At 45.1% G+C, this 21502-nt stretch overlaps 1 protein-coding gene across 4 annotated transcripts; it reads right to left on the bottom strand.

Moving 5' to 3' along the window:
• Nucleotides 1–4825: 4825 nt before the first annotated feature.
• TIMMDC1 (translocase of inner mitochondrial membrane domain containing 1) lies at nucleotides 4826–20374 on the bottom strand. 4 transcript variants are annotated; one of them, XR_006288021.1, is made up of 8 exons: nucleotides 20177–20373; nucleotides 17768–17933; nucleotides 15716–15804; nucleotides 13823–13890; nucleotides 12039–12117; nucleotides 11028–11138; nucleotides 9881–10066; nucleotides 5697–5828 (listed from the first exon to the last, which is right to left on the bottom strand). XR_006288021.1 is itself a non-coding variant. In XM_037906385.2 (7 exons), exons 1-7 carry the CDS (start codon nucleotides 20284–20286, stop codon nucleotides 5684–5686), a joined length of 768 nt encoding a protein of 255 aa, XP_037762313.1. In that variant the 5' UTR covers nucleotides 20287–20371; the 3' UTR covers nucleotides 4826–5683. The 4 variants fall into 4 exon arrangements, 2 of the variants coding, with proteins under 2 accessions (XP_037762313.1, XP_037762322.1); XR_006288020.1 differs by lacking the exon at nucleotides 5697–5828 and adding an exon at nucleotides 8711–8857; XM_037906385.2 differs by lacking the exon at nucleotides 9881–10066 and having other exon boundaries at nucleotides 4826–5828; nucleotides 20177–20371.
• Nucleotides 20375–21502: the final 1128 nt, after the last annotated feature.

The raw sequence follows: 21502 nt of genomic DNA, 5'->3' as shown, positions 1-21502 counted from the left end.
ATACACACATATACATACACACACACACACATACAGATACGTTGGAAGTTACCATACAAACTGTGAGAGGCTAATTAGTTAAGATGAGCTATTATCAGTAGGAGAAAAAAACTTCTGTACTGATAATCAAGATGGCCCATTTAGACAGTTGACAAGAAGATGTGAGGATAGTTAACATGGGGAAATAGATTCAATATGTTTAATGACCCAGCCACGCCCAGTCTCTATTCAAACCCAAGTTAATGGTATCTAGTTCGCATATTAATTGAAGCTCAGCAGTTTCTCATTGGAGTCTGTTTTTGAAGCTTTTCTGTTTCAAAATTGCCACCCTTAAATCTTTTACTGAGTGGCCAGAGAGGTTGAAGTGTTCTCCTACCGGTTATTGAATGTTATGATTCCTGATGTCAGATTTGTGTCCATTTATTCTTTTGCATAGAGACTGTCCGGTTTGGCAAATGTACATGGCAGAGGGGCATTGCTGGCAAATGATGACATATATCACATTGGTAGATGTGCAGGTGAATGAGCCCCTGATGACGAGGCTAATGTGATTAAGTCCTATGATGGTGGCACTTGAATCAATATGTGGACAGAGTTGACATCCGGCTTTGTTGCAAAGATAGGTTCCTGGGTTAGTGTTTTTGTTGCGTGGTATGTGGTTGCTGGTGAGTATTTGCTTCAGGTTGGGGGGCTGTCTGTAAGCAAGGACTGGTCTGTCTCCCAAGATCTGTGAGAGTGAGGGATCATTTTTCAGGATAGGTTGTAAATCTTTGATGATGCGCTGGAGAGGTTATAGTTGGGGGTTGAAGGTGACAGCTAGTGGCGTTCTGTTATTTTTTTTGTTGGGCCTGTCCTGTAGTAGGTGACTTCTGGGTACTCTTCTGGCTCTGTCAATCTGTTTCTTCACTTCAGTAGGGGGGTATTGTAGTTTTAAGAATGTTTGATAGAGATCTTGTAGGTGTTTGTCTCTGTCTGAGGGATTGGAGCAAATGCGGTTGTATCTTAGAGCTTGGCTGTAGACAATGGATCGTGTGGTGTGTCCTGGATGGAAGCTGGAAGCATGTAGGTAAATATAGCGGTCCGTAGGTTTCCGGTATAGGGTGGTGTTTATGTGACCATCGCTTATTAGCACCGTAGTGTCCAGGAAATGGACCGCTTGTGTGGACTGGTCTAGGCTGAGGTTGACGGTGGGATGGAAATTGTTGAAATCATGGTGGAATTCCTCAAGGGCTTATTTTCCAGGGTCCAGATGCTGAAGATGTCATCAATGTAGCGCAAGTAGAGTAGGGGTGTTGGGGGATGAGAGCTACGGAAGCGTTGTTCTAAGTCAGCCATAAAAATGTTGGCATACTGTGGAGCCACGCGGGTACCCATAGCAGTGCCACTGACTTGAAGGTATATATTGTCCCCAAATGTGAAATAGTTATGGGTGAGGACAAAGTCACAAAGTTCAGCCGCCAGGTTTGCCATGACATTATCGGGGATACTGTTCCTGACGGCTTGTAGTCCATCTTTGTGTGGAATGTTGGTGTAGAGGGCTTCTACATCCATAGTGGCCAGGAGGGTGTTTTCTGGAAGATCACTGATGGATTGTAGTTTCCTCAGGAAGTCAGTGGTGTCTTGAAGATAGCTGGGATTCCTGGTTGTGTAGGGCCCGAGGAGAGAGTCCACATAGCCAGACAATCCTGCTGTCAGGGTGCCAATGCATGAGATGATGGGGCGTCCAGGATTTCCAGGTTTATGGATCTTGGGAAGCAGATAGAACCCCGACCAGGGGTATTCTAGGCATGTGTCTGCACAGATCTGTTCCTGTGCTTTTTCAGGGAGTTTCTTGAGCAGATGATATAGTTTCTTTTGGTAATCCTCAGTGGGATCAGAGGATATACATATTGAATCTATTTCCTTAAGTTAAGTATCCTCACACCTTCTTGTCAACTGTCTAAATGGGCCATCTTGATTATCACTACAAGTTTTTTTCTCCTGCTGATAATAGCTCATCTTAACTAATTAGCCTCTCAGTTTGAATGGTAACTTCCAACCTATCTGTATGTATATATCTCATACTATATGTTCCATTCTATGCAGCCGATGAAGTGGGCTGTAGCCCATGAAAGCTTATGCTCAAATAAATGTGTTAGTCTCTAAGGTGCCACCAGTACTCCTGTTCTTTTTGCGGATACAGACTAACATGGCTGCTACTCTGAAACCTAACATTTAGGTGCCTTGCTGCCTAGTAAAATCCACAGCCCTGTGTTAGGTGCCCAAGCTCCCTATACACTGCTTGGGGAGAGTTAAACACCTAAGAATGGGCTCCACAAAATCCAGCCTGCTGAGCAAAGGAAGCTATTTATGCTAGTAAATAAGAAGTAATTGCAAGAGGTGAGGCCTGAGCCACCTGGGTGAGAGGGAGGTGCTGCCTTACACCTGGGATTCACAGCTGTGAACAGTGTCCCAAACCTAGAGTTAGGCAATTATACCAGGTTAAACCTTTCCTGCAAAACATGGTTGTGGTGGTGCCATCACCCCTGCCCTCCTCCCCCTGTTATTCCCACTAGCCCAGTGGTTAGAGCTAGTGTGAGGAGCTTGCCAGGGCTTAGGCACCAAGATGTTACTGGCAGAAACATTGGTACCCATGAAATTTAGGCACCAAGTGAAGTGGCAGCTGAGTGAGCTTTCTGAGGCTCTAACAGTTGGACTTGGTTTAAAGTGGCAGCTAGGTGCTGTAGTTTTCTGTGGCGCTAGCCCAGGGGTGATCAACCTGAGTCTGAGAAGGAGCCAGAATTTACCAATGTACATTGCCAAAGAACCATAGTAATAGTCAGCAGCCCCACCCCCAGCAGCCCTGCTGATCAGCAACTCTCCCTCCCTCCCCCTGCCTGCCACGTTCAGCTGTTGCACAGTGTACAAGAGGCTCTGAGATGGAGGGGGCAGGAGCAAGGGAGCCGCAGGCTCGGGACGGGGTGGGGATTTGGGGGTAAGGAGTGGAGTGGGGGCAGGGCCTGGGGCTGAGTCAGCACCTATGCAAGGAGCCGCATATTAACTTCTGAAGAGCCACAGGTTGGTCACCCCTGCTCTAGCCAGTTGGCTGCCACAGTACAAAGTATGTGCAAGGTTGGCGAGCTACACCAATGCAATCCTCAACCAAAGGGGCCTGAGGTAGAAAGGGGGCCTGCACCTTAAAGTCCAGTCCTGCAAGGTGTGTGCAGTGCTAATGCCAGCGAGAGCCCAGGGTACTTGGCACGTGCCAGGTCAGCACCAACTGTCACCGGGCAAGAGCCAGCGTGCATGTGTTAACCCCCATTTTGTCAGTATTCCAGGCAGTAAAGGAACAGGTGGGTCACGCTGGTAGGCACAGACTCCATTAGCAGTAATTGATGCCTCTTTGCACAGTCTCAGCAGCAGCCTGAAGGGCTTGTTCCTAATCCCCCTTCAACTCTGAGCCCAAGAGCCCTCCACTATAGCATTGACACAGCACAGGTATGCTCAGCACACACACCTCCACCATGAACCTAACTAAAGGCTTGCAGTCTTTGTGCAACATGCCACTTGCTACCACTAGTAAAAATGCTTTTTTAAAAGACACAGTTCAGCACCAACGCCTCATTCCCCATTCTGAGCCGTGTCTGAAGCAGTGGCTGGGATTATACAAAATAAGGAAGTACACGGAAACACAGACTGGGCAGGAAATGCATGAAGGAGGGTGTTTCAATTCTGACTTTTGAAAGAGCAAGTGAATCAACTTCTAATGCTAAAGCACAGCATTTGACCCTCACTGAGTGAAAAAGCTCTATAAAACTAGCTTTGCTCTGATGTTTTTTCTAGCATGCATTCCACTGTGCACACGTTAATCTTCGCTCCCAGAACAGCCATTAAAAGAGGCAGAGAGAGCAATGAGCCATATCAGCATATAGCTCATAACTGAAGTTGTGAAAGTGCGGGGTGCTTACGAGGAATGGGGAAGCAAGAAAGTATGTGAGCATGAAAGAATTAGGCAACTGGTCAAGGCTGAAAAGCAATGCAGCATAACTAGAGTGGCAAAAACATGTGTTTGTTGGGGGTCATGGCAGCATTGTTGATGACATGTACATAGGTGTGGAGGAAAGGTGAGGCCAACAATGAAGCAGAGCCATGGCTGTACATATTCCTCCTCTTGAAGGAACAAGACAAGCCCGCCCCAAAAATGCATTTTTTTCCTTCTATGGAAAAACTAGAGTATAGCTGATAGAGAATATGCTCATTTCTGAAAACCAGTGCCTTATTTAAACAAGTTGTGTGAGGAACTGGGTTTGGGTGGGTGGGACATGCTCTGCTGACTGAGCTGTGCAGATGTTAACAGCAACCTGGAAGTGGAGGAATAACACATTTAGGCAGAATTTAATTACATGGACCTGGCTGAACCCTGGGGAGGGAAGCTACATACCTAGTCCCTGATCCTGTTATGGCTTGTAAACAGGTTCCTGTCTTTACCTTGTTGGGAGCTTTCTTCCATTACACAAGCAGGGACGTGCAGCTATGACCTCACAGTTACAGGGAGTAAACTACTAGCATTTCTAAAAACTGGCTTCAGCCGAGCATGAAGTGGTGAAGGGACACAGAGCCATTTCAACCACAGGCTGTTATAATTCAAAGCCAGCCCTAGATTTTCATGACAAAGCTGTTTGCTCTTGCTATGAGAGCTGCAGTTGTCAGTCTCAAGAGCCTGAATGGGGCTACGAGACTTAACTCACCTCATCCCTGGCAGTAGTCTCGCTGGTGAGCTCAATTACAATATTGTATGACCAGAGTAAGAGGAGCTTCTAGCAGACAAAACAGTCTAGACACCATGAGCGGTTATGTCTGTTAAATAGCATTTCCAATAGTTTTCCTCCAAGAGGATCCTGTGATTTGTAACTTAACACGATCACATTTTTTTGTTAAAATGTGTCCGTAATGCTAAGCTCTCCTGCCAACGCGCAGTCATCCTTGTTGTAGCCCCCTTCCCCGTCAAGGGAGGGCACGCTGCTTTAGAGGAACCCAAGGTATGTCCTTGTCAGGCACTTTCTTTGTGATCCTGACACTATCACAGGCCTCATTTGTAAAATTGAGAACCATTTATTTCCGCAAAACGCCTAAAGCCTGAGTAGGCCACAGTCACCAAACTCTTGCAACCCGTAGCACCGTTCCTACCGGAGCACCGTTAGGTACGCTGAAGAAATAGAGTGGAACGAACTAGCATGGGCATTGCCCATGCTGCGCCTGGGCAGTGGATAGGCAGGACTGCAGCAATGTCAGTGCAGCCAGTTTCACCAAAACTGAATTGTTTTCGAATAAGGACAAAAATATTATTACAGGCTTCTTTGGGAGAGTGGCAGCTCCTAGACTCAGCTATCATGCCACTCACCACAGTGGCATAAGGACATGCACTCTTGCAGCACTAATGAACCCCCCTTTCTCTGTGTATATTGCATTAAGGTGTGGCCCTGGGGCATTCAAGTGTGAAGTAGCCACTAAGAGTTCTGTTGCTGCCCTCACACAAAACACAGCTCACCGGTCATTACTCCAGTTGAAGATCTCAAACCCTCCCTCCGTCATGATGCATATCCACAACAACATTGTCCTCAAACTGCTGCTGCCAAAAACAATGGATACAGAAACAGATTCACGCCAGTCTTCCAAGATGCCTTGACTGAAGCCAGAGCTCAGACTAGTCCCTATCTTCCGATGGCAGAGGGTTCTTGGGAAGATTTAACAACTCCTGGATCTTCTCGATGTCTCTCTCCATGGTTCCTTCCTGAGTATTACTGACAATTTCTTCCAAGTCAGCCTCAGTAACATTAAGCCTAGCTTTCCTAAAAGGGGAGAGGGAAGATAAAGTAATTTCAGTTTCTGTACTCTAAGCGTATTATTTGCAGCCCTGGAGTCTAGTTATCTCCTCCTGCTCATTGGTAAAACAAACACCAACAATCTGAAAGCCCAAATCTTTAGGCTCTGTCTAGTTTTGTCACTATTTGTAAGTTTTTATGAGTCACACAAACAGTGTCATTGACAAGAACCAGGCTTATCCCTTTGAACACACTTGTTTCCCAAGCTGCCAGTCAAATGAATGCTCAAACTGAAAATGAACAAAGAATGGTAACTTACCTTACAGTAACCGTCATTCTTTGAGATGTTCCACACACATGGATCCCACTGATGGTGTCCATTGGGCCCGAGCACAGGAGCGTGGAATATTTTCCCTACCAGGGTCACACAGGCGCCGTGCATGGCCTCAATCCCCCATCCTCCCCAAAGCAGATAAAGGGCAGAGTGACCTCAACTACCACTAACTTCCTTTGCAGCCTAGAATCCTTATTTATAAGCTTCTGAGCTGCAGGAACAGAGGATGGGTCATGGGGTCCAAATGTGCAGAACATCTCAACGAACCATAGTTTCTTAAAAGGTAAATAACCATCTTTCTTCTTTGCGTTACTGCACATGTTGATCCCGCTTGTGGTGATCAGCTGGCAGCCATCTTTCTAGATGGTGAGCTCTAGGAGTTATCTGAAAAGAGATTGCAAAACTGCTCCTCCAAAGTTGGCATCAGATCTTGAAGCAATGAGTAATGAATAATGTTTTGTAAGTGTATGAGCTGAAGACAGGGTAGGAGCTCTACATAGGTCCAGTGTGGGAACCTGACTTGGGCATGCTATTGATGCAACTTGTGGTTGTGCGGAGTGAGTTCTAATTTTGATAGAGGGCTCCTCTTATTAATATAATAAACAGTTCTAATACAATCTTATACACATTTTGAAAGTCTTTGTGATAAAATAGCCATCCCTTTTGGTTTGTTACCATAAGCAATAACAAGTCTTGAAGTTTTATGAAAAGAGTTAGTTCTTTCTATGTAAAGTAACAGCAATAGTCTCACGTCTAAAGGATGTAATTTAGATCCAGCAGGTGAAGAGTGAGGTTTTGGACAAATGGTAAGTGAATGAATTGATAGATATGAAAATCTGATAGTACTTTTGGAATAAAAGATGGACATGGTCTCAATTACACTATCCATGTGAAAAACTGTGTATGAAGGATTTAGCATTGGGGCTTTTAATCTGCTTGTTCTATAAACTGATGATTTAGTGATAGAGTCCAGCAGCTCAATCTACTTATTTTAACAACGAAAATGTTAAGAGATGACTTGATTACAGGTTACAAGTACCTATATGGCAAACAAATATTTAATGATGGGCTCTTCAATCTAGCAGAGAAAGATATAACATGATCCAATGGCTGGAAATTGAAGCTAGACAAATTCAGACTAGAAATAAGGTGTAAATTTTTAATGGTTAGAGTAATTAAAAATTGGAACTATTTACCAAGGGTTGCGATGGATTGTCCATCACTGATCGTTTTTACATCAAGATTGGATATTTTTCTAAAAGCTCTAGGAATTATTTTGGGGCAGCCTAGGCTATACAGGCGGTCCGATCAGATGATCACAATGTCCCTTCTGGCTTTAGAATCTATGAATTTATTAACTGTATCAAAATTTCAGACACAATTTAGAAGTGCAAATGGAATTCCCACACATACATTTCCATCTATCATCCTCCATTACATCAAGGATAAAATCTGATCTGGAATAAGCACCTTCAGTGACATATTGTGGATTGCTGATCTGTAAACGGACTTAATCCATGCTTCAAATGGTCTGAAATGTAATCTGGCAAACGGGGTTACAAATGACCATGAAGCCATATAGCCTAGACATTTGAGGCACATTCTTATTGTTGTTCGAGGGTAAGGCTGGAAGTGGATAATCAGATTTATTATCTGAAATCTGTCCAATGAGAGGAATGCTCTTGTTGTTATTGAGTCTAAGAGAACTCTGTAGACTGGGACACAATCAGAGTTGACTTTTTCAAGTTGATCCTCGAACTCAGAGATGAAAATAAATGAATCCGTTTCTTTTCTGCCACCATGACCAGTACTTATGACTTCCCCCTACAAGCCAGTCATCTAGGTAAGGGTAAATGTGCAATCCTTGTTTGCGCAGATGGGCTGCTATTATTGAGAGGCACTTTGTAAACACCCTTATTGGCTGCTGAAATTCTGAAAGAGAGTACTCTGAATTAGTAATGACTCTTTGGACCCATAAAGGTATAGGGCAGTAATATTCAATTGCATTTTCTGGTGGACTGGATAATGCAATGTCCAAAACTTGGCAGGCCAAAAGGTGCCACTACTTCACATGGACAGCAGGGATTGGCAACCTATGGCATCTGTGCCAAAGATGGCACACTGGCTGATTCTGAATGGCAGGCAGCCTGCTAGTCCAATCAGGGGCACATTCTGGGATGCACGTTAGTTTATCTTCCCCTCTGTTTACTATTATGCCATCTACAGGTGAAGTCTGTTTAGCCAAATCTGAACTCACCAAAAATCCTGAATGTCCAAATGAGCAATGCGTCTGACAAGCTCATTTTGGGTAATCCTTGGAGATTAGTCCAAGATCCTTGACCATCGCATCAAATCTGATGTCTCTGTGCCTGACCCACTGATTAATTATAGAAGATGATAGTGGAACTGACTCTTTTTTCTGATATCTGAATCTCTTTCTGAATGGTTTGGAAGGCCTCAGGTACTGAGAATATGGAGACAACGACTAGGTGTTTCTGTATCTAAAGAATGACGAGTGGGGGTGAAACTGTTGTTTTTTTAAACACTTGAGTATATAAACACAATGAACTGAGCATGGAACTCAAATCTTTTAATGCATGCAGAGACTCAACAATCTTAGTACTAAATAGAGTCTTGCCCTCAAATGGTAAATCTTCAACTGTTGCTTGTACCTCTCTTGGTAAACCTGAAGATAACCAAGAGGAATGCCCCATCACAATACCTGTAGTCAACAAACATCAGAATCAGCAGCATGTAATACATCTTGAAGAGAGGTTTTAGCAAGCAATTGACCCTTTTCACAAATAGCCTTGAATTAGTCTCTAAACTCTGTCCTTAAAATCTGGCCATCTAGCCCATTACAGGTAACCATATTTGGATAGCATGTCTTGACAATTTGCTATCCTGACCTGTACGGAGGCTGAAGAGTAGACTTTCTTCCCAAAGATATCCAGTCTCTTTCTCCTCAGGAGTAATCTTTCCTGATTGTTAAATCCCTTACTGGCAGCAGCAATAACCAATGTGATTGAGTTGGATGAATATAAGCATACCCAAAACCCTTGGATGGTACCTAGTACTTAAGACCAGTGCATTCTGAAGTAGCTGAAATTGAAGCAGGGGTAGCATAAAGGTCTTTTGCCACATCCAGTATCTTTTCAGGGGATAGGGAGACAGGGCTCAGTGGCAAGAAACTAATTTACAGTCAGAGCCATTCAGCCCTCAAGACAGGAGGATCCCCAACTGCTCCAATAGATAATTTCTCAGTTCCTTTTGTCTTCTTAACTGTTCCTGCATTAGGTGTTGTATCTCTGGTGACAGGAGCACTGGAGGGATGAGTTATGCAAGAAGCCGCCTCTGTACCAGATCCGTGATTGAGTCCAACATGGTTCTCATGGACTTTTCCATAAGAAAAAGCTTCTATCTGCCTTGCCTCTCCTGTGTTTGTTTCTTGAAGAACTTGCAAACTGCACACTTAGCGAGAGTATGTTCCTCGCAGTAAAAGGGTCTGTTGTGGGTGTCAGTCAGAGGAATAATCCCTCACAGGAGGGCATAGCTTGAAACGAGGAGATCTGGGCTCTGCCATAAACTACGGTGTTTGCTCTCTTTTTTCCCCCCCCTCCTAATCTAAGATAAATGAAACAGTAACAAGAACACTAACTACTAACTATAAACAAATTAACTATCTGCTTAATTACGAAGTAACAGGATCACTACAGAGGGACACTATATTGTTCTGACTCACTACCTGAGGCAGTTGGAAAGAGCTGAGCGGCAGTTGAGGTCACTCTGCCCTTTACGCCCTCCGGAATGCAGAGGGGAGGGCAGCGCGGGCATGCAAGACTCCTGCTGGACACTGCAAGGGACAGCGTTCCAAACTCCTGTGCTGAGGCACAATGGGACGCCGTAAGTGGGATTTGCATGTGCAGTGATTCTAAGAAGAAAGGACAATTTAGGAAATAGAGCGAGACAGACGGTTTTCCAGCTACTCGAGGAATGGAGTGGTGAAAGCACATCGGCTTCAAGCATTTAAAATGGATCAGGACAAAGCAGTGGAAAATGTATTATAGGGAACAATCCTGCACAAGTTACTGGAGGCAGATGGAACAGAAGACCTAATAAGCTCTCTTCCATCTTTAGGGGTATTTTTTAATATAATAAATATATACACTGTTCAGTTTTCAAAAGTTTTAGGGGAGGCCTTCCTTCCCAAAGACTTCTGGCATCCCTTTTCCAATAAAGAGAAATGTAAAGCTACATGAGAATAATTTTGACCCTGTTTGACTCCCCTCGACCCCAGTCGGCAAATTGTAATAAAAGACTCAGTAAAGTCCAAACATTCTTTAAAATACATTAAAATCTGCTGTTTACTTTCCCAGCCACATGAGATAGGGGGAAGGATAGCTCAGTGGTTTGAGCATTGGCCTGCTAAACCCAGGGTTGTGAGTTCAATCCTTGAGGGGGCCATTTGAGATCTGGGACAAAAATTGGGGATTGGCCCTGCTTTGAGCAGGGTGTTGGACTAGATGACCTTCTGAGGTCCCTTCCAACCCTGATATTCTATGATCTATGTTGGGAGAGTTTTGAGGGGAGGCAAGCTACAAATTCAAACTACTGTACTACAAAATAAGCAAATTGCAGCATTGACTGGAATGACTTCCACTGGACGATAAATGGTGCAATCTGAGGCTAGGAAGACCAGATCAGTGGTTCTTAGACTGAACCCTGAAAAAACCTGAGAATCAAACAGTGAGGAACTGGGGCTGGAAGCAGAAATGGACAATCCAATGATCTCTTTTACAAATTGGTTTGCCAAATGAAAAAGTTGAAACTACAGCCATCTCTGATCAATGATACAGATTCACTAATTTAGATAGTGCAACACTGTTTCTTACCACTCTGCTAACTTCTGTTCATGCAGCAATCTTCTCTCACGTGTTCTTTTCTCCTGTATGGTCTCACCAGCGAGCTTCTGCACTGCCAACAACAGTCCTCCTGCAGGGATGCTAAGAGGTGGAGGAGAAAGTTACAGATAAGCCACTAGAAGACACAAATAGTGATAAATTACTGGCAATAAGGAAGCAGTATGTGGGAGGGAGGGTAACCATGCGGTCAGTGATGCATAACCTCCTCCAATATTCAGACCTGCCTTTTCACTTAGCTGGGACAACCACTGCATGAAGCTCAACACCTCACAAAGCTATTAAGGAAACACAATACCCCTGCTACAACTGTCTGATGTGCTTTGTAAGTACTCATGAAGCCTCTTATCAGACAAGGTAGGTCAGTATTATTAAAATTTTACAGCTGGGAAAACAGGCACAGAGAAGCTAAGTGATTTGCCCAAGGGCAAACAGGAAGTCAGTGGTGAAGCTGGGAAGGAAATCCAGGAGTCCTTGCTCCTAGTCTCCTGCTCTCACCAGTATACAACACAGCTCCTCAAGAGCATGCTTCATCCTCTTTACTTTTGGCTAATTGTTCTGAGAAGCCAACTGAATAGCTGGTTAGTACATACATTAAACATGGGGAGAAGAGGCAGGAGAAGAGAGGATCATAACCCTATTGTTACTTTTCTGTTTTAACGGTAATCAGCATCTTCAATGGCCATATAAGGAGCAGGCACTGATCAACTCTAAGGAGAGAGGGAAATCTCCATGTATCCAGCCATCACTGGAAGAACAATGAAGTGCAAAGTACGGAAAAATTGGATGGGGACTTTTGGAGACAGAAATCATCATGGTCCACGAAGGGATGCAGAAAATCCAGCAGGGTGCTGAGGGTATGGGAAGTCTGCTGTAGCCCCTCCTCAGATTCAAGGCTTGACTTGGGAGGTCATTAGCTAGTGTATGTTGGATAAAGACTGTAATTCTGACCCTGGTTATTGATTTGGTATGTGTGCACCTTACCCGAATGCTGCTCCAAAGACACTGCCAGCTGCCATTCTGCTCAGGCCCAAATGCACTCTGAACAGGCCCCCTGTAAAGGCTAAAACACACAAGCCACAGTCATGAGCCTCTAAGGCAGAGGTGGGCAAACTACTGCCCACGGGACCATCTTGCCCAGCCCCTGAGCTCCTGGCTGGGGAGGCTAGCCCCCGGCCCCTCTCCCGCATCCTCAGCACGCCGCCAGCGCTCCGGCCCATCGCTCCTGCCGGGCAGCGTGGATGGCTCTGGCCAGGTGGTGGGGCTGCGAGCTCCTGCCGCTCTGAGCAGCATGTTAAGTGGGCGGGGGGGTTGGACAAGGGGCAGGGGGTTCCAGGGGTCAGTCAGGAACGAGGGGGGTTGGATAGGCATGGGAGTCCCAGGGGGCCTGTCAGGGGGCGGGGTGTAGATAGGGGTTGGGGCAGTCAGGGGACAGGGAGCAAGGGGGGTTGGATAGGGGGCAGAGGTTCTGGGGGGGAGGGTCAGGGGACGGGGAGGGTTGGATAGGCATGGGAGTCCCGGGGGGGCCTGTCTGGGGGCAGGGGTGTGGATAGAGGTCAGGGCAGTCAGGGGACAGGGAGCAAGGGGGGAAGAAGTGGGAGGGGGCGGAAAGGGGGCGGTGGGACAGGCCATTTGGGGAGGCACAGCCTTCCCTACCCAGCCCTCCATAGAGTTTCACAACCCCGATGTGGCCCTCGGGCCAGAAACTTTGCCAACCCCTGCTCTACGGAGTCCTAGCACCACACACAGACTGAGGGAACTGCTCTGTCATCTCCACCTCCGACCCCCTGAATGACAAAAGCCAGTCTCAAGAGAGCAGAAACCAAATACTGAGCCAGCAGTGGCTCAGCCAATCTCTGAGGGGCCTGAACATGTGTGACAACCTGTACTCTATTACATACAATGCTCTGTGTTCATCACTTTTAGGACAACGTCACAATATGGAGTCACGTGACTCAGTAAAGCTGCTTCACTCCCAACAGTCACATTTTGGCCCCGGTTGCCATATTTCTAATTCAGATTGGAAGGGAAGATGGGAGTGGCACCCTAATAGAGAAGATACAGATTAAAAAAAAAGACCTGACACGAAACACAGCACAAAATTTCTTCCAAAAGATTCCCAAAGAGCTGTAAGGACTAAATGTTTGGGGAGCACTACCAGCCCACCCACTATTGAAATGGAGCTACCTCTGACGGAGCAAAGCAGTTGTTCAACAACAACCAGTAATACTACCTAACAGTTTAAAACAGGAAGTGAGGGAAAATATATCCAATTGGAACCGCACTATATGCCTGTATAAAAACAACAGAGAAAAGACCCTGTTTTGTGTCTGGAGCAAACTCAAAAATGATCTTTCCCATGGACACATTTGTAAGCACCAGCATTAAGCTGTTATGAAGAGAAGGAAGAAATATGCATACCCCCTCATTGATGGATTTCTAATGCTCATTTCTCATTTTTTGAGAATGAGATGGTATACGCTGTTCTGCTGCACTTATACTACCCAAGTACCTTTCACTCAAGAAGGGCAACAAACTTTCAAACATTAACTAAGCCTTGCAACTCTCTGGTGTGTTAGGAAAGTTTTATCACCCCTGTATTAGGAATGGGAAACAGGCACACATGGTTAAATAATTAACCAAGGTCATAAAGAGAGTCAGTGGTAGCAGAGGAAAGACAAGCCAGGAGTCCTGACTCCCACTGACTCAAATCAAAGACAGTATCTCCACATTCAAATAGAGCAGAATATAAAATAAAGTAGTCTCACCTCCTGCGGCAGCAAAGTGACTGAAGGCGGTTTTATTGCGGTACACGGACAGACCAGTGCTCACTGTGCTGCAAGCGTGGGGCACAGAGAGAGTCAGAAGGCAGACATGAACAAAGAGCACACTTGACAATACAGCCGTATGGAACCCAAATCAGAGAAGATTTCACTAAAGAATGGGGAGCTAAGCAGTCAGCCCACACCATCCTCCCTACAGCCCATCTGTCTGGGACACACACAGCAGCCACTAATGCGGTGACTTCAATCATCTTATCTCATGCTGCAGTGCAGCAGGATGTGGAGGAGCAAGAACTCCAAGGTTTTTTATGTAATTTTTTTAAAGCAACAGTTCCAAGCATAAATTAAACCCATATGAAGTCTGCAAGCAGGTTAGACCCAAAAGTGAACCTACCAATCATGACAGCATACCATGAACATTTTGTGGGAGCCACAAGCGTGGCTGGTCAACTCCTAAAGCACAGCCTATGTCTCAAACTATTGAGTGAGGATAAATCCATCAACTGTGGGTTATTGGGTTATTCTTGTTTGTTTGGGGGTTTTTTTTAGGGGGTGGGGAGGTTAGGGAATTGCTGGTCAAGCTTAAGATTAGTGGGAAGGAGGAATGCAGCAGAAATTCTGTATTTGGATTTTAGGAAGGCATTTCATTATCTCAAAAACTTACTCCCAAAATGACTATAAAATGGTTTGCACATGGACACTGTCATGTAGGTTGAATACTGGCTATAGAATAAAAATCCAAGGGGGTAATGAAAAAGAGCAATGTCTCAAGCTGTGCGGAAGATGTCTGGAGACAGCTGTGGGGAAACCACAAGGATGTGTGCTAGCTCCAGTATAGTTTAACACCATTTAAGTTTCAGAAGAAGGCGTAAACAGTACATCAATTAAATCTGAAAAGGGTACTGAACTGTGAGGAACTGCAAACACCAGTGAGGTGGGTCTTTCAATCTTTCCTGATGAAACTGTTCCACTTTGTATAAAATAATTAAATATTCACTGGACTGAAGAATGACTCTATAGGCCACTGGTTAGGGCACTCACCTGGGATGGGGGAGAGTCAAGTTCAAGTTCCTGCTCCAATGAATATTTCAGTATTTCATGCTAAATGGAACAGCTTCATCAAAAACAAGGTTCAAATCCCCCCTCTGCCTGCGAGGAGCAGGAACTTACTGCAGATCTCCCACCTCCTAGGTGAATGACCTAAGCATGAGGCTTCAGGGCTAAAGGGGATGACAACACCACCAACACCACCACCTCCTCCATTTTTGAGAGAAAGCATTGACCTGGCTGAAGCACCTAAATCCAGGAAACTGGATTTCCTGTGAATTTAGGATTTAGCTGTGAACCCCGAGTGGAGAAAGACCTCTTCCTCCAGTCCAAAGTCAGGTGCCTCAGCCCCTGAGAGGGGTGGGACTTAGGCCACACCTCTCTCCTCAGCATTTCCTATTATTGGCTAGCTTAGGCAACAATCCATTCAGCTTGCTGGCTTTTGTAGATATCTTTTTTAGGCACCTAACTCTCCCCATGCATTGGGCAAAGAGCTTGGGGGCCTAACTTGCAGTTGTGCATTCCACTAGATGGCAGAACATCTAAATTTAGGCATTGCAATCCTGAGCCCACGTCTACTTTGTGGATTTAGCCCCAAAAGAGAAACCAACCACTCTGTTTTTATCTTCCACGCTCAGTGAAAAGTCAAAAGAAAACTAAGAGTATTAATGGTGAAAAATAAATTACATTTGTTTTAAAAAGCTTTTTTAAAATATGCTTTTCAACCTGACAAAGTCCTTTTAATACTTATAGCTGTTATTTTCACCTAAACAAATCTCTGCAGGTTCTTATCCTGATGTTTCCCCATAAACACAGGTATGAAAAACTTACTTGAATATTGCCACAAAAGTAGCAATTCTCCAGCTCCAGCGCCAGCCGTAACGGATGAATCCCCTGATTGCAGCACGATGTGCAGATTGCTATGGGGAGAATGAGAGATGGTTACAGGTCTTAAACTCACTGTCATTTCACTGCCCACCTGCGGTACTTTCAGACGATGATACTTGAGACGCTGGCTATTCCATTAAGATTACCCCTCTTGATAGTACTCAAACTGATGGAATTGATACACTGGTTCCATCTTAAGGGGAAACAGCCCCCATTTATCTCAGCCATTCAACATGAAAACTGAGAATTAATGTAAATGTGTAATTCCAATTGGTATTTCCAATCCTAGAGCTGAAGGCAGCCATCTTTCAGAAAAGTAATGTCTTTTATGACACTGGCAGTGCAGAAACCTATTGGGACAGAAACTTTAAACTAGTTTCTAACTGATTTTAACTATGGGTAAATAGTCTTTAAATAACTAAATGATAACCATTTGGCTTAAACATTAAGAAGGACCCTCAAGCACTGTAGTTTAGGCCTAACATTTAAGCTTTGAAAATAAATAAGGTTTTACAAGATGTAATATTAATAGAAATCTCATGAAATTTTAAAACATTTCAATTAAGATTGCTTAAATCCAACACCTTCTTTTGCAGTGCTTCCAACCCAAATGCTGTAGCACTGGTGCAAACATATAACAGCCTGAAACAGACTAGAAACAGAGAGAGAAACTGGCTGCTCTAGTTTTTTTGTGGAAGCTCATCAAAATGCCAAAACTAAATAAATACTATAAATGATTAAAAGTATTTTTAAAGTCATTTCTATTTTAATATCCAAGTTACTAACATAGGTAAGATTTTAAAAAAAAGTCCTTTTAAAGACATGATCCAGTGAAATATAAAATATTCTTTTTTGCAGCTGGATGTAATAACAGAATAAAATTACAATTATTCAAGTTTTAAATAAAACAAAAAATGCTGACAAGCAAAGAAGAAGCTACCAATCTGACAGCCTCATGATGCAGATTAGGAGAGAACATGGTTGCCATTAAAACACACTGGAAATTAGAGACTCAACATTTTTGAAAGCCATTTTTTGAAATAATAGAATTTGCCTAATTTAATAGCTTAAATATAACTTTGAGTACATAAGTATGCAGAATGTGAGCATAACTCAGCACTTAATTGAGGTACATAATTACCACAGATGGTTACACAAATTATATATTTATGAATATAAATCAAAGAGTTTGGTAGTTTTCGAACGCAATCACAGTAACTGTGCATGAAAATTACGTAGGTAATTACACTCACATTTTGCACACTTACCTGTAATAAAAATATCTTGCCCTTTAAATTTGACTGCCAATGGGAACTGAATTCTCTGTTGTACACTAGACCTCCAAATGAGAAGTACCGTACAACGCTATAACTCTACAATGGCAGCAGCCAGTAAGTGACACAGCAGCCCAATTTGTTAAATTTGCAACCACAAGCAGTGCCAATCTAAAAATTCATATTTAAGTAAGGATGTTTTTCTTTCAAGTTTTAACATTTTGGTCTAGCACAACAAGTCAACCTGTCTCCTAAAATAGTTGGCCTGATTAACAGCCAGCATCTACAGCAGGTGTGGGCAAACTACGGCCCACGGGCCAGATCTAGCCCCTCAGGGCTTTGGATCCGGCCCACGGGATTGCCACAACCGTGGTGCCGCTGGGCTAAGGCAGGCTCCCTGCCTGCCCTGCCCCCGTGCCACTCCCGCAAGCGGCCGGCACCACGTCCTTGCGGCCCAGAGGAGTGGGGTGGGCAGAGGGCTCCGTGCGCTGCCCTCGCCTGCAGGCATCGACCCCGCAGCTCCCATGTTTAAAGTAAGTCTCAACCAGCCCCATCTTAAAGTTCATTAACCTTAGGTGTGAGTTCTGCACATAAGCCTCTCTTGACCCAACCATTGGCCAGATATGGGAGATGCAGTTCATTACAGGCTCTTTGCTGCAGAAAACAGGCTCTACAAAAAAGGAGCAGTTTTGGTGCCAATATGCATGATTTTGGTCCATACCACAGCATCCAGACGGTTCTGAAAAATCTCCGCTTGGCTCCGCTCAATATATTGTGTCTTCGCATGGTGAAAAGCTGGCAAACCTCCATACACCCAGCCAATGACAGCCCCTGAAAACGTAGCTTTGATAATGTTGAGAGTTTCTTCTGGGTACTGCTGTAGTTCACTAGCACAAAGAAACAATGTTACTGGGAGATTTAGCATTTGGGAGCACTGCTATCCTAACAAGGGTCATCCCTGCTAAAACGTATCACACGTAGCATTATTTCAGACACTACTCTTCAAATTATTGCATTTACAGATTAAACTCATAATCTGCCATCAATATTAAGCAAACAGTTAACATTATATTTTTTTAAATCCTTCTTGGACAGGACCGGACAGCTAAAGTGAATGGGACACAGAGTCTTTCACCTTTTGTTCACAGGTTCTGATGTAGTCATGATCAGTAGTGTCCAAAAATGGCTGTTTGGAGGTCTATGTGAAATGAATTGGTGGGTCTCAGGGTATTTAAAAAACCCACACCCCTAACAAACGTCACTCAAGGGAAGTCTCAGCAAAAAGACCAAGGACTGAGTGAACCCTGGAGACTGTGCTTTCTCACACCTAGAAGTGACCTCTCCTAGGCAGGGTTTAGACATTTTGGCAGGACTGAGTGGAATGAATTTATATTTGTCATTTTTCAGTTGGGGGAGCAAAAAAATAAATAAATCTGACATTTAAAAAAATTACTCCCCAATATTCTTGCATGCTCAACCAAACAATAACCAAAGAAACTTTGCTTAAACTTAAGAAAGCCCCAAACCCAAATCTTTGGGCTGAGACCAAGACTGGATAGATTTATCCTAAATGAAAATGTGTTACATTATGTGAATCTGAAAACATGGTATCACCTTTACAACCATTTTGCAGCCTTCTCTCTGGTGGCCACCTATATGAATACTTCCATAATACATTAATTCATTAAATTTATGGAAATGTTTTGAGATAGTTGAGTGAAATGTATTATAAACTACAATTATATTATAATCACAAACAAAGGTCTCAGTTCTGTAAACTGCTCCATGTGGGCAAATCCGTGCACTTGCCTAGAACTCTACTGAAACGAACAAGACTTGGGGTAGGGTCTTGCCTGCACAGACCTATTTGCAGGACAAACAAAATGGCAATACAGAATATCACAAAGGTAGTAGTTGCCAGCTATCATGATTTTATTGTGAGTCTTGTGATATTGGGTGTTATTCTTAAAGCCCCAGTTCCTGGAGTCAGGTGATCACAGGAGAATCTCAGTTTTTGTTTTTAAAAGGTATGTTTCTAACCCTCCAGGTTGTGGAGAAAAGGTCAAAAACATGACTCAAATGCTCCCCAAGAGCTCAGAATCCAGAGCAAATTAAATGGTGTTTAAATCAATCTCATGATTTTCCAGTGCTTGCGGTTGGCACAGCAGTATAGGCCATGCTCACCCGAGAGGAACATGATCAGTACTAGCAGATTGCTAATGTTGTTTCCCGGCCTGATGGAAACAGTGCTATTTTCCCTTATAATTGTGTTACGTTATGTACTAGGCGTGAATTTCTGTGTGTGCAGGTCAGCCTGGGTGTACATCCATGTGGCTGTGAATGATTCACCAACGGGTGTTGCACCAGGAAAAGGTGTGAATGGAGGTGTGAATGGCTGTGCAGGATGAGTGCTGGGATGAGGAGGCCACATAACCACAGAAGCATGTGATGGATAGATAGATAATCACAGCAGAATGCATGTGGGGTGGGGGGGGAATAAAGAGAGAGAACAGACAGATGAATAGAACGGATAATCTGACCGGACTGTGCGTGTGTCAAGGGGGGGAATGGACAGACAAGACAATCACAGCAGAGTGTGTGTGTGTAGGATAGATAGATGGGAGGGGCGCATGTATGAATACACAGATCTGTGTGTGATGGGGGACGGATGGAATAAATGGAAAACTATAGCTGGGGGGGGGGGGGGCACGTATGGATGGATGGATAGATGGATGTGTGTGGGAGATGGATGGATAGGAGGGAATGGGCGGAAGAATGGACAGATAACCGCAGCAGCGTGCGCATGTGTGTGGGAGGGATAGACAGACAGACACAGACAATCACAGCAAGGTGTGTGTGTGGGGGGGGGGTGTCTGTGTTAGAGGGACACAGATAACCACAGCGGGGGGAGAGGGGACAGACAACCACAGCAGTGTGTGGGTGCAGAGGGACAAGAGGAGGGTGCAGATAACCACAGCAGAGCGTGTGCCTGTGTCGGGCGGGGGGAATAGACACACACACACAGAGCAATGCGGGGGGGGGGGGGGGGAGGAAGGCGCGCGCACACACACGGGGAGGAGGGCGGGCTGCCCTGGCCGTGTCCTTGCAGGCCCAGCCCGGCGTTACTCACTCGCGGTGCCAGAGCTCCCGCAGCCGCTCCCAGCCCGTGCCCGGGGGCTGCGCGGTGCCCACGTGCCGGGGCGCCGAGCCCAGCGCCCGGCCGCTCTCGGGGGCCCCCATGCCCGGCTGCTGCCGCGGGAACCGCGGGCGGGCTCCAGCCTCCGGTGCCGGACGCCTGGGTTGCCCCGCCTCCCCGGCGGCAAGAGCGGCCCCGGCTCGGCCTCGCCCCGCCCCCTGCCGCCCGGGAGGGGCAGCGCAAGCAGCGGCCCTCAGCGGCCCCGCCGGGGGCAGCCCGGCCCCGCACCTCACCGGCGCCGGGGCCGGGCGGCACCTCTGCTGCCCCCGCGCCGCTGCCCGAGCCGCCCTGTCCGCCCGCTCATGGGGCGGGAGCCGGGCTCTGCCGCCAGCGCGCCGCACCAGAGCCCCCCAGGGGCTTTCCAAAGTCACGGACCACGCCCTAGACAGTAGCGGGGCACTCTGCTCCTAGGCAATGATTTGATGAATTTTAATTTTTGTTGTTTTTCAGACGATCCCAAAACAGATTTCTACTGATCTGTTCATTATTCAAAAGTATTGGACACGTTATGCCGCTGTATGTCCACCTATAGGCTAATGGTGAACTGTTCACTTCTGCAGTTTATGGTGTCTGATTGCTCATCTAACTTGTACAGTCTTGTTTCAGCTTTTTGATTGCCTGACTGTGAATTTTATAGGGGAGGAAGAAAAACAAAAATATTTCATGGAAACACATTAGGGTGACTAGATAGCAAGTGTGAAAAATCGGGCTGGGGTGGGGGCTAATAGGCACTTATGTAAGGAAAATCCCCAAATATTGGGATTGTCCCTATAAAATCAGGACATCTGGTCACCCTAAAACACATGCATAAGTTTTCCTAGGACTTACACTTTCTGCCAACATTCATGTACAAATATTTGTGGAAAACTAATAAAAAGGGTCACCAAGAATATTGTTCAAGTAAAAGCTACAACTTTGCTCCAAACGTTTATGAAGAAATTTTGGCAATACTGGCCCACTTCTATTACATATGTAGCACCACTGAAATGCAAGCACCTCCAAAGTGGAACATGGCAACCAGCACCCAGTACAACAGCCCAGAAATGGGATATTCCAACCCTCACTTTATGAAAAATTACTAGGGAATCTTTAATGTCGACACAAAGTACAAAAAGGATCTTGGTTTGTAAGATTTAATTGACCTCCCTTCCCCAATAAAGGGCAAGGAGCTTCATTTATCTACTTCCAAAAGAGATAGGACAGGTGTAGCCCTATTGTGATTTGAACGTATGGTTGGAGGAAGTTGCGTTTCAATCCTGA

This window comes from Chelonia mydas, chromosome 1 (assembly GCF_015237465.2).
Source record: "Chelonia mydas isolate rCheMyd1 chromosome 1, rCheMyd1.pri.v2, whole genome shotgun sequence".
Classification (NCBI taxonomy): Eukaryota; Metazoa; Chordata; order Testudines; family Cheloniidae; genus Chelonia; species Chelonia mydas.
The sequence above is the reverse complement of the archived record's forward strand: the minus strand, read 5'-3'. Positions and strand labels throughout refer to the sequence as shown.